This window comes from Myodes glareolus, unplaced genomic scaffold, assembly GCF_982192425.1.
Source record: "Myodes glareolus unplaced genomic scaffold, mMyoGla1.1 HAP1_SCAFFOLD_49, whole genome shotgun sequence".
NCBI classification, from domain to species: domain Eukaryota; kingdom Metazoa; phylum Chordata; class Mammalia; order Rodentia; family Cricetidae; genus Myodes; species Myodes glareolus.
Genome location: NW_028263221.1, coordinates 1,580,001 through 1,591,719, shown reverse-complemented (window position 1 = coordinate 1,591,719; position 11,719 = coordinate 1,580,001). Strand labels below are relative to the sequence as shown.

Sequence of the window (11,719 nt, the reverse complement as noted above, 5' to 3'; positions counted from 1 at the left end):
TTATAGACAAGGCTGGCCTTAGACTCACACAGATCTAGCTGCCTCTGCCTCTACCTCTGCCTCCTAAACACACTTCTTTTTCAAGACAGGGTTTCTCTGTGTCTGTCATTTGCCTGTCCTGAAACTCACACTGCAAAACAAGGTAGCCTCAAACTCACAGCAATCTGCCTGCCTCTGTCTCTCCTGATCTGAGGGCCGAGAACTGAGAATAAAGAAATGCACTGCCACCATTACCCAGATGGATATTTTTTTTTCCAATGGTGGGCAATGGGACTTATAAATTTTCTCAAAGGACTGAGATCACTGTGTGCCAGGTGTTCTGTAAGGGTGTGTTTTTTTTTTTTTGTTTTTGGTTTTTTTTTGTTTGTTTGAGGGAATTCTCTCTCTCTCTCTCTCTCTCTCTCTCTCTCTCTCTCTCTCTCTCTCTCTCTTTCCTCTCTCTCTCCCTCTCTTTCACTCTCTCTCTTTCGCTCTAGATCTTTGCTTTGTCCCATTCCTCATGGGAACTTCTCTGTTTTTCTTGAATTTTTCCCCCTCAGTCTGTCTTTCACATTTCGTTTCTTTTCCTTTCTTTTCTTTTCTTTTCCTTTCTTTTTTTTCTTTTCTTTTGAATCCTCTCACCCTAGACAGGAGGCTAAAGGTTTATGGTATCTTTCTTTGCATGTATAGCTGGAGAATCTGGAGACACTGCATTCAAATCATGGTGCTCTAGAGGCTAGGAGACAGAAAAAGAAATGGACCTTGAAAATATGCCTCATGGTGTCTACCATCTTGTTGAGGTCAGCTCTCATGGTGGTTACCAAAGGCAGCCTTCTAAAAGCTTTCATCTTGGTGAAGTTAACAGCCATGCTGTCTTGTCTGCAAAGGGCCTTCACTAAAATAGTTTGAATTGTAATCCCCCCCACATATACATAAACATAGACACAGACACACACACACAGACACACACAGACACACACAGACACACACACACACACGCACACACGCACACAGGCACACACTCTCACACACGCACTCACGGGGATAGACATGGGAACACTGAGAAAAACAAATAAAATCTGAAGTTAAACTCAATGTACGAGAGAGTCAGAAATCACAAAATAAATGAAATAAAACAATGCTACGGGGTGGTCTCATATAGAACTGTCATGCATTTGGCAAAGAAATACTGCCAGGGGATTTTGATTTTTAATGTTATTCATGTCCTCTTCATGGACAAGGAAAGTATCAGAAGTGCAGAGATGGAATTTCTGAAATTACCAGAAACCACAGGGTGGAGATCTAGTGCACTCTCTTGGTGAATGGAAGTGGGTGCAGAGAGAGTGCTCATGCATTAAAATAATACAGTATTCTTTTTCCTAAATTAAAGAAACAAACAAGGGCTGAAGAAATAGCTCAGAGTTTAAGAGAACTGGCTCTTCTTCCAGAGGTCCTGAGTTCAATTTTCAGGAGAGATATCTCAGTTCAATTCCCAGCACCCACATGGCAGCGCATAAGTGATTGTAAATGCTGTTCCTGGGTGATCTGACACCCTCACACCATTGCACATGTAATGAAATTAAGTAAATCACAAACATTTCTTCTCTCTGGCTTTGGAGCCTGTCCTGGAAGTAGCTTTTGTAGAATAGGCTGAGAACCAGGAATAAAAGAATGCGCCGCCACCACCACCCAGCTAGATGGTTTTAATTTTTAGAATGGTGGGCAATGAGACTTATAAATGAGGCTGAGGTGGTTTTCTCACAGGACTGAAGTGAATGCTCTCTCTCTCTCTCTCTCTCTCTCTCTCTCTCTCTCTCCATTCTAGATCTCTATTTTGTCCCACTCCTCATGGTTTCTCTTTTTCTTGATTGTTTCCTTCAGTCTGCCTTTCACATGTATTAAACTCAATGTGCGTGGAGAGAGAAACCAAATATGAGATTCAAAATACAGCCAGGGTTGGCAGGTAGTGGAGCAGGCCTTTGACTCTGGCACTTCATTCAACCTGATTTGTTGGTTTTTTTTTTCTTGACTTCTCTGTAAACATTCTTGTTGGAATTGAGAAATTGCTGATTTGAACTCAGGCAATTTCATGTAATAGTCCTGACTGTCCTGGAACTCACTTTTAAAGATCAGGCTATCTGTTTGTTTTTGTCTTGTTTTCTTATTTTCTATCTGTAAAACACCATTGAAGAGCTTGGTGGCTCTTCCTGAAGAAGTGAGTTCCATTCCCAAGACCCACATGGCAGCAGCACATAAGTGACTGTAAATCCAGTTTCAGGATGATCTGACACATTCATGCCACTGCACGTAAAATAAAGTTAAATAAACCATAAAAAATTCTTTAATGCTGGAGAGATGATTCAGCGGTTAAGAGCATTGCCTGCTTTTCCAAAGGTCCTGAGTTCAATTCCCAGCACCCAGATGGCAGCACATAAGTGATTGTAAATGCAGTTCCGGGGTGATCTGACACCCTCACACCATTGCACATATAATGAAGTTAAGTAAATCACAAACTTTTCTTCTCTCTGGCTTTGGACCCAGTCCTGGAAGTAGCTCTTGTAGAATAGGCTGAGAACCGGGAATAAAGGAATGCGCCGTCGCCACCACCCAAGTAGATGGTTTTAATTTTTAGAATGGTAGGCAATGAGACTTATAAATTTCTTCAAAGGATTGAGGTGGTTTTCTCACAGGACTGACGTGAATGCGCTCACGCTCTCTCTCTCTCTCTCTCCCCCTCTCTCTCTCTCTCCCTCTCTCTCCCATTCTAGATCTCTGTTTTGTCCCACTCCTCATATTTTCTCTTTTTCTTGATTGTTTTCTTCAGTCTGCCTTCACACGTATTAAACTCAATGTACGTGGAGAGAGAAATCAAATATGAGATTCAAAATACAGCCAGGGTTGGCAGGTAGTGGAGCAGGTCTTTGACTCTGGCACTTCATTCAACATGATTTTTTTTTCTTGACTTCTCTGTAAACATTCTTGTTGGAGTTGAGAAATTGCTGATATGAATTCAGTCAATTTCAGGTAATAGCCCTGCCTTGGCTGTCCTGGAACTCACTTTTAAAGATCAAGCTATCTGTTTGTTTTTGTTTTGTTTTTTTTTGTGTTCTATCTGTAAATCACCATCTCTTCTCTTGAATGTGTTCACCTTGGTAAAGTCAAATGCCACCCCACAGACACACAGAGTCACCCCCCCCCCCACACACACAGAGAGAGAGAGAGAGAGAGAGAGAGAGAGAGAGAGAGAGGCACACCTAGAGACACACCAATACATTTGTTAAATTAAAGGAAGGCCTGGAGAGATGGTTTGGTGGCTCTTCCTGAAGAAGTGGGTTCAATTCCTAGGACCCACATGGCAGCAGCACATAAGTGATTGTAAATCCAATTTCTGGATGAACTGACACATTCATGCCACTGCATGTAAAATAAAATTAAACAAACCATAAAAAATTCTTTAGGGCTGGAGAGATGGCTCAGTGGTTAAGAGCATTGCCTGCTCTTCCAAAGGCCCTGAGTTCAATTCCCAGGAACCACATGCTGGCTCATGAACCATATGTAATGAGGTCTGGATCCCTTTTCTGGCCTTCAGGAATACACAGAGACAGAATATTGTGTACATAAATAAATAAATATTAAAAAAATAAAAAAACCCACAAATCTTTTTAAAAAATTTGGAATTAAACTAAGTTCTACACAACTGGAAAGACCGTCTCAAAGCAAAGTAAAATAAAATGTTCTGGAATAGGACACCTTCCATGCCCCACCCCACACAGGGAAACACTTGGTGCAGACCAAGAGAGATGAACAAAATGTGAAATTAAACTAAATGTACAAGAAATTAACAGAACGTGATACTAAACACTGAGCCGGGGTGTGGGGATGCACTCCTTTCATTCTTTCATCCAAGAGACATAGAAACTCGTTTTGATGTACATTTCTCTGATGACTAAGGATGTTGACCATTTTCTTCAGCGTCTGTCAGCCATTTTAGATTCCTCCATTGAGAGTTCTCTGTTTAGGTCTGTACTCCATTTTGTCAATTGGATTCTTTGTTCTTTAGATGACCAATTTCTTGAGTTCTTTGTATATTGTGGAGACCAGACCTCTGTCTGATGTGGGGTTAGTGAAGATCTTTTCCCATTGTGTAGGCCGTCGTATTGCCTTGTAGGCCATGTCCTTTGCTTTGCAGAAGCTTTTCAGTGTCAGGAGGTCTCCTGTATTCATTTTGTTTCTCTCGGTGTCTGTGCTACTGGGGTTATATTTAGGAAGCGGTCTCCTATGTCAATGTGTTCAAGTGCATTTGATATTTTGATATCCATATTTTTTTATTGTGGATGAAGTCAATTATTTGAACTCTCAAATATTTTTATTGTTATTATCTGTTTGTTTATTTGTGGTTTTTCAACTTAGGGTTTCCTTGTGTATCCTTGTATGCCCTGGAACTCACTTTGTAGACAAGACTGGCCTCAGACTCACAGAGATCCATCTGCCTCTGCCTCCTAGTGCAGGGATTAAAGACATGCACTGAACACCATTTTTTTTAAACAGAATTTATCTGTGTCATTTTGCCTGTCCTGAATCTCAGTCTGCAGAACAAGGTAGCCTTACACTCGCAGTGACCTGCCTGCCTTGGGCTCCCTGATCTCTGAGGTGTTTTATCATCTCTCTGAGTCTCTGCCTGGCTATCAATTTATCTATTAGTTTACTTATTTTTTTTGTTGTTGTTGTTATTTTCTGAGACAGGGATTCTCTCTGGCTTTGGAGTCTGTCCTGGATTCAGACCTGGTCACAGCTGTACCTGAAACAGTGAGGCCTCTTGCAGGGAATCCACAGAGCCTCTGCCCATGGCTCTCCAGGAGAATCCACTCTCTCCCTTTCCCCCAGCCCCAGCCAGGGCTGCCGGCTACATCTCAGGCAGGCATAGGTGGCGGGCACTCTGACTATCCAGGATGTGACAGGCACAGACACACAGAGAAGCAGGGAGGAGTGTTACCCACTCTCTCACTAAATACAGGCAAGCAGGAGGAACAATGAAAACAATCAGAACTGCAGAGAATTTCCAGAAACCACATGGTGGGGATCTAGTGCCCTCTTCTGGTGACAGGGAATACATCAGAGATTTGGATTCTTGTGCTCCTGAGACCTACCCCAATGTAATACTGACATTGCCCTATTAGACCCTATATATCACATATAGGCTTGCTTGATATCACACACGTACACTGTCTGCGTTGCTGCCTGCCCACCTTCCTCTGTGACCCCTGGGAGAGAGCCTGGTACCATCAGAAGACAGAAGATGGGGTTTGGGTCTCTCTCTCTCTCTCTCTCTCTCTCTCTCTTTCTGTCTGTCTCTCATCTATTCTTCCATCTATGTATGCATCTATTGATTTATGTAATAGATTTTTTGTTTGTTTGTTCTTTTTTTGTGACAGGGTTTCTCTCTAGTTTTTGAGTCAGTCCTGGAACTCGCTCTTGGAGACCAGGCCGCGTGCTGGAACTAAAGGCATGCATCATCACTTCCCGGTTAGAAGCCTTTGTAAAATGTGGGCAATTAGAGCTAAAAATTTCCTCATAGGACTGATTTTACTGTGTGCCAGGGTTAGTGTAGGGCTTTGCTTTAATTTTCTTGAGTGAATCCCCCCCACCCCAACACCCGTCTCTTATTGTAGAGCTCTGTTTCATCTTCCATGAGCTCTGAGGGCACTTGGCTTGAGTATGATACACACAGAGACTTACTATTAAGGAAAGTTTAAGATCAAGATCCTTTCCTAACTCTGTGACCTTGCAATAGAGAAGTTTCAAAGGGTGTGCCTACAGCTCCACTGGACTTCTTTGATGGGCCTTTATCTGTTGCCTTTCCTGTAAACATTCTTGTTGGAGTTGGGAAATTGCTGATTTGAACTCGGGCAATTTCATAGAATAGCTCTGGCTGTCCTGGAACTCACTTTTATAGACCAGGCTGACCTTTTGGTGACATTCTATTCTTTTTTTCTTCCTCTTATTTTCTATCTGCAGTCCACATTGGTGTAATGACAGTGCACCTGTATATTCACTGCTCTGATCCTTTCTCTCCTTCCTTCCTTCCTTCCTTCCTTCCTTCCTTCCTTTCGTATGTCTGTCCACTCCCGAAAACCCAAAAATGTCTAGCCTCCCAACGCAATTAAAAATAAGTCAATTAAAATAAATAACCTGGCATTTATAAAAGGAGGGAAGGAGGGAGGGAGGAAGGCAGGCAGGCAGTGCTGGGGGCCTGGATGATGGTTGTGAAGGGAGGAGCCCTGGCCTAGTCGTCTCCTCTGCCACGTGTGTCACCCCAGTCAGACCTCAGGAGCCTTCTCTAAAGGGTCTGAGAAGCTGCTTCCATGTTTCTGCCTCTGGGTATTTATTGATCTATTTATTTATTTTTCTGGTTTATGTGGGAGGGGAAGGGGAAGCCGAAGCCTTGTCCTACGGGCTCCATGCTGTCACTCAGTCAGTACTATCTCGTCAACGCGCGTGTGAGGGCCCGTGTCTGTCATGCCAGCAGCACTCAGAAACTGAAAGTACAAGGATCAGGAGATCATCTTCATCGCGGTGGGAAATAGACCCTCCACCAGAAATCCATCAAACGACCTTTTAATTTTCTCTGTCCTAAGTGAAAATGTTCACAACAGATCCGCATGACCCTATTATTCCTGGAAATGAAATCCAATGGAGATATTTTAAAACACACACACAAACAAACACATTATTCCACGACTGTTTTCATTTTCTCTGACTCGGTATTTAGTCTGAGAAGTAGGTGCCGGGGGTGTGGGGAGTGGTGTGGAGAAAAAGAGCTGCAAGCAAGCAAGCAGGCAAGCAAGCAAGCAAGCAAGCAAGCAAGCAAGCAAGCAAGTAAGCAGTGGCCAAGGTGAAGTCTATGTCTTTGAAAGGAGACTCGGATGGCAGGAGACTGCCTGCCATGGCCACCTCCCTCCCTCCCTCCCTCCCTCGGTCCCTCGGTCTCCCTCAGTCCCTCGGTCTCTCCCTCTCACCGTGCTCTAAGTGTCGCAGCCCCTCGACTGGCCCACTTAATACTGTCACTGATCGTGGAGACGCACTCTTTGTTTCCCGTGAGCCTCCCTCCCTCCCTCCCTCCCTCCCTCTCCACGAGGGAGAGCAATTGGCCTGTTTTCCTAGCTAGCTGCCTGTGGTCTCGGTTCCTCCTTTCGTTTTCGTCGCCTGAGCGTCCGTGGCTCCTCCCGAACGTCCGTCCCGGCCAGCCCGCGTTCACCCATGTTCGGGGATGGGGTGTGGGGGAACCGACGACGGGGAGTCCCCTGCCCTGTCGTGGGTGCGTGTCACCTCCGGGCGTGAGCGTGGGAGGACACTCTGTCGCGCCAGAGAAGGCTCGCGCGCCGCGGCCGAGCGAGCGAGAGCGAGCGAGCGAGCGCGCGAGCGATCTCTGTCGGTCGGGTGGGTCGTCGGGCGCCACCTAGCGGTGTTGGCCGTTTTGTGCAACGCTCCTGGTCCTCGGTCGCCGACAAGGAGGGCGAAGTGGCTTTTGTGAGGCGGAAAGAGTGACGAGAGTCCCGGCTGGCGGGCGGGCGTGTCCCGCGGTCGGTGTCGTGCTTGGGGACGGTCTCTGTGTAGGAGGTTGTGCCGGAAGAGTCGCCTATGGGTGCGTCTGGGATGGAACCGAACGAAAGCCACGGCTGGGGAGGGTGCCGGGAGACTTGAGCGGGTCGACCAGAAGGCTTGAGTCGTTCGCGTCGTCCCACCGCTAGGTGTCGGGTCCGGCCAGGCCCAGGATGGGTGAAGTACCCCGGCTTTCAAAGCTGTCTTTCCCTCGCCTTTTCTCTCTAAGAGAGAGAGAGCCCTGGGTCCCCGGCGACCCGAGGCCGAGAGGGGGCGCTGGTTGATCACGGCTCTTCCCCGCCGCCCGTGCCCGGACTCGTTGGGGGTGTCGGAGCTTTTGATTATTTTCCTCCTTGTCAGAACCCTCGGTCCTCGGCGGCGGGCCTCGCCATCCTGAGGCCGAGAGGAGGCTGTGGTCCCGGCTTTCTCTCCTCCCTGGTCCGGACTCGTTGGGGGTTTCGGAGCTTTATTTATTTATTTATTGATTTATTGATTGATTGATTGATTGATTTATATTTTTTCCTCGGTCCTCAGCGGTGGGCCTCGCCATCCTGAGGGCGAGAGGAGACTGTGGTCTCGACGGCTTTCTCGCCTCCCTGGTCCGTACTCGTTGGGTGGCCTCGGAGCATTTTTTTCTTTTTTTTCTTTTGTTTTTCTCCTTGCCAGAACTCTCGGTCCTCAGAGGCGGGCCTCGTCGTCTCGAGGCCGAGAGGAGGCTGCGGTCACGGCTTCTCTGTTCTCTGTTCACTGGTCCCCGGTTTCCTGTACCATCAGGTATTTTTTTTTTCTTGCCCTGCTCCATCCCTAGCGGCTGGTCGCAGGGTCCTCGGCCGGGAGGAGGCTGGGCGCTCGGCTTTGTGGCATGTCCACCTCGCTCTCTCGGTCCTTTCACGGTCATGAGGTCGACCAGTTGTTCCTTTGAGGGTCGGTTCTCTTGTTTATGGGGACATTTTTGGGACATGTCACCCAGCCTCACTTTCAGGAGTCCCCTGTGGTCTGTGAATTGCTCCCTGTACCTGGTGTCATTCTTCTAGTGGTTGCTATCTGTCCTTATTGTACCTGCAGATAGGTGCTGACACGCTGTCCTTGAAGTGGGTGACATGAAAGGACTCTGTAGGTTGCGGTCTCTTCCGAGCCTCGCTGGGTCGTTTTTCCCGTTTAACCCAACCTACGTGGCGTGTCAGGCGTTCCCGCTTCGTGGTTGTCACCCGTGCAGTTTGGATGGTGGGACTTGCCTCCCGGTGCTCTTCCCTTACCGTCCCGGTGCTTTTTTTTTTTTTTTTTTTTCCAAGTTTCTTTTGGGGATCAGATGGAGCTCCCGAGTCTCCACGGACTGGGTGGGTCCCCTGTGTGCCTCCCGAGTGCACTGTTTTCTCCACCCCCAGGTTATGGAGCTCCCGAGTCTCCATGAGGCCTTGGGGGGAAGGGTGAATCAGCCCGGCCTTCTGCTGCCTGCTTTTATGTGCCTCCCGAGTGCACACACCGCTTCTTCCCCACGACCACCACCATTGTGTTTGGTTTTGAAGGTGGAGGTGTGAAGGGTTTTTTTCCCCCCCATCCCCAGGTTGGGGAGCTCCCGAGTCTCCATGAGGCCTTTGGGGGGAAGGGTGACCCAGCCCGGCTTTCTGCTGCTTGCTTATGTGCCTCCCGAGTGCACACCTTTTCTTCCCCCGTGGCTGGCCCACTCCACTCCGCTTTTTTTTTTTTGGTTTCGGAGGTGGTGTGTGAAGGGTTTTCTTTTTTGTTTCTTAGGTGGCGTGTGAAGGGTTTTCTTTTTCGTTTCGGAGGTGGTGTGTGAAGGGTTTTCTTTTTTGTTTCGGAGGTGGTGTGTGAAGGGTTTTCTTTTTTTTTTTCTTTCCTTTCGGGGATCAGCAGGCGGTGGAGCTCCCGAGTCTCCACGGACTGGGTGGGTGTCCCCAGTCCCCTGTTCCCGTGTGCCTCCCGAGTGCACTTTTTTCCCATCCCCAGGTTGTGGAGCTCCCGAGTCTCCATGAGGCCTTTGGGGGAAAGGGTGACCCAGCCCGGCTTTCTGCTGCTTGCTTATGTGCCCCCCGAGTGCACACCTTTTCTTCCCCCGTGGCTGGCCCACTCCACTCCGCTTTTTTTTTCTGGTTTTGGAGGTGGTGTGTGAAGGGTTTTTTTTTTTTTTTTTTTTGGTGGCAGTCGGTCGGGTCTGTGGTGCCCTCTCGCTCGCTTCTCCCCGGTTCCGCTTGTCGATCGATGTGGTGCTCTCGCCCTGTGTTCATTCGGGTCGGAGGCCTAAGCCGCGCCAGGCGAGGGACGGACATTCATGGCGAATGGCGGCCGCTCTTCTCGTTCTGCCAGCGGGCCCCGCGTCTGTCCTCCCCACCTTTGACTGGTGGTGTGTGGAAGGCAGGGGTGCGGTCTCTCCGGCACGAGCCCTGTGAAAGCCCCCCCGCACTCCCCGCTGTGGTTCGTGGGGGCTCCCGTGAGGCGCGTCAGGGGCTCCGGCGTCTGCCCCCCTCTCGCGCGTTTCGCTCCGCCCACCGTGTGTGGCCCGTGCGGCCCTCCTCCCTCCGAGCCGGGAGAGGGTTGGCCGATGTGTGCCGCGTCACACGCCCTTCCCGAACGGGCTTTGTGTGCGCGCGTCTCGCTCGCGATCCTCGCGGTGCTCCTGGAGCGTTCCAGGCCGATCTTCAGAGGTGCCCGGTACTGAGCGGCGGCGGCGTTTCCCGTTTCTCCGACGTGTGTGCCCTCCCGCGCGCGGTCCGGCCTTCGGCGGTGTTCCTCTGCGAAGGTGTGTTCGTGTGGGGGTCGAGGCGAGCGGTAAGAAAGAGGCTCTCTGCGTCCGTCCCCTCCTCCGTGAGCGGGGGACGATGAACCGTCTCTCGCGAGCTCCTGTGAGATCGGGCGAGCGGCCCACCACGCGCTGCCTTCTCCCGTAGGCTTTTGAGCGCCGTGTGGTGGTGTTGAGCTGTCGCGGCCGGCCTTTCTGTTCTTCTCACCGTTCGAGGTGGGTTTTAATGTTAAACGATTAGAATGCCTCCCCGTCCGGTGCAGAGCCGGTGGGTGGTGCCGGAGAGGCCTGGCTCTCGGGGGACCTAGTCTGTAGTTTATGCTTTTTCTCGGTCCGGTCCCCCCTGTCCGCGTTACGCTCGAGAATGCGCCCCCGGAAGGAAAAAGATAAAGAGAAGCCCTTACCGATACCGCAGACCCCCCCCGCCTCGCCACGTTCGAGATCATCTAGCGTCGTTTCCCCCGCTCTTGGGGCTGCCGCGGCCGGCGGCTCGTCGGGTCGGGTCCGTCCCGCCCGCCCTCAGCGAGAAAAGTGCCTTCTCTAGCGATCCGATGAAAGGGCGTGCTTGGGGTCTCCCGTCGGACCCGCCTTGGGTCGCCCCGGCCCGCCCCGTGACCCGCCCGATGCGCGTAGCTCTGGCCGGGTTCCCCTCGCCGCGTCCCGACTTTTGGGGGGGGAACCCGAGCGTTTGTGTGCCCGCTGCGGCCCGCGCCTCCTCGCTCCGAGTCCGGGGAGGAACCACGCGGGGCAAAAGAGAGCGTGCCGTGACGCCGGCGTGCCGTGCCGGAGCCTGGGATGTTGTTACCCGTGGTCGGGGGACGAAGGGGCCCGCGTCGTGCGCGCGCCCGAGCGCCGCGGGACCCCCCCCGGTCACCCCGCTCCCCCGAGGGGGATGGTGTGCGCACGCCTCGGGGCGCGGAGCCGAGCGGGAAGAGCGGGGCTGGGTGGCGGTGGGCTCCCGGGTCCCACCCGTCCGCACCGTCCGTGCCCGCCGCGAGCGGTCCCTCCCGCGCTTCCCCGTCTTTGCCGTTCCCGCGTCCGCGGCCTCGCCGTGCGCGTCGCGTGCGTGTGTGTCGCTCGTTGCGGCGTGCCGTGTGGAGTCGCCTCGCTCCCCCTCTCCCCGGCAGCGTTCCCACGATCGGGGAGCAGCGGTGACCCGTCCCTCCTCGGGGCCGGGGATCCGGTTCTGGCGTCGCGGGCCCGTGACCTCTCTCTCGGGCGCGGCCTTTGGAGAAACGGCGGTCGGTCGTCTCCGGCGCGTCGCCGGACGCGTCGGGGCCCGTCGCCGCCGGAGGTCCTTCGGCGGCGGCGGGCGCGTCTGTCTCGAAGGTGGGGTCTGTGCGAGTGGGGAAAGAAGAGGAGGCCCCCGCGCGTTTCGGGGAA

General features: G+C 51.4%; 1 protein-coding gene and 1 long non-coding RNA gene across 2 annotated transcripts in view; one reads left to right on the top strand and one right to left on the bottom strand.

The window, feature by feature from the left end:
• Positions 1-9,199: 9,199 nt before the first annotated feature.
• Positions 9,200-11,719, bottom strand: part of LOC148117134 (uncharacterized) — a 60,278-nt gene continuing 57,758 nt past the window's right edge. Inside the window, exon 2 of the long non-coding RNA XR_015737145.1 lies at positions 9,200-9,516. This is a non-coding gene — a long non-coding RNA (uncharacterized LOC148117134). The remainder of the gene's footprint in view (positions 9,517-11,719) is intronic.
• The window catches only part of LOC148117135 (uncharacterized), a 14,177-nt gene continuing 12,217 nt past the window's right edge, over positions 9,760-11,719 (top strand). Inside the window, exon 1 of the mRNA XM_087903228.1 lies at positions 9,760-10,336. Coding sequence (XP_087759354.1) covers positions 9,799-10,336 — 538 coding nt within the window. The 5' untranslated portion in view covers positions 9,760-9,798. The remainder of the gene's footprint in view (positions 10,337-11,719) is intronic.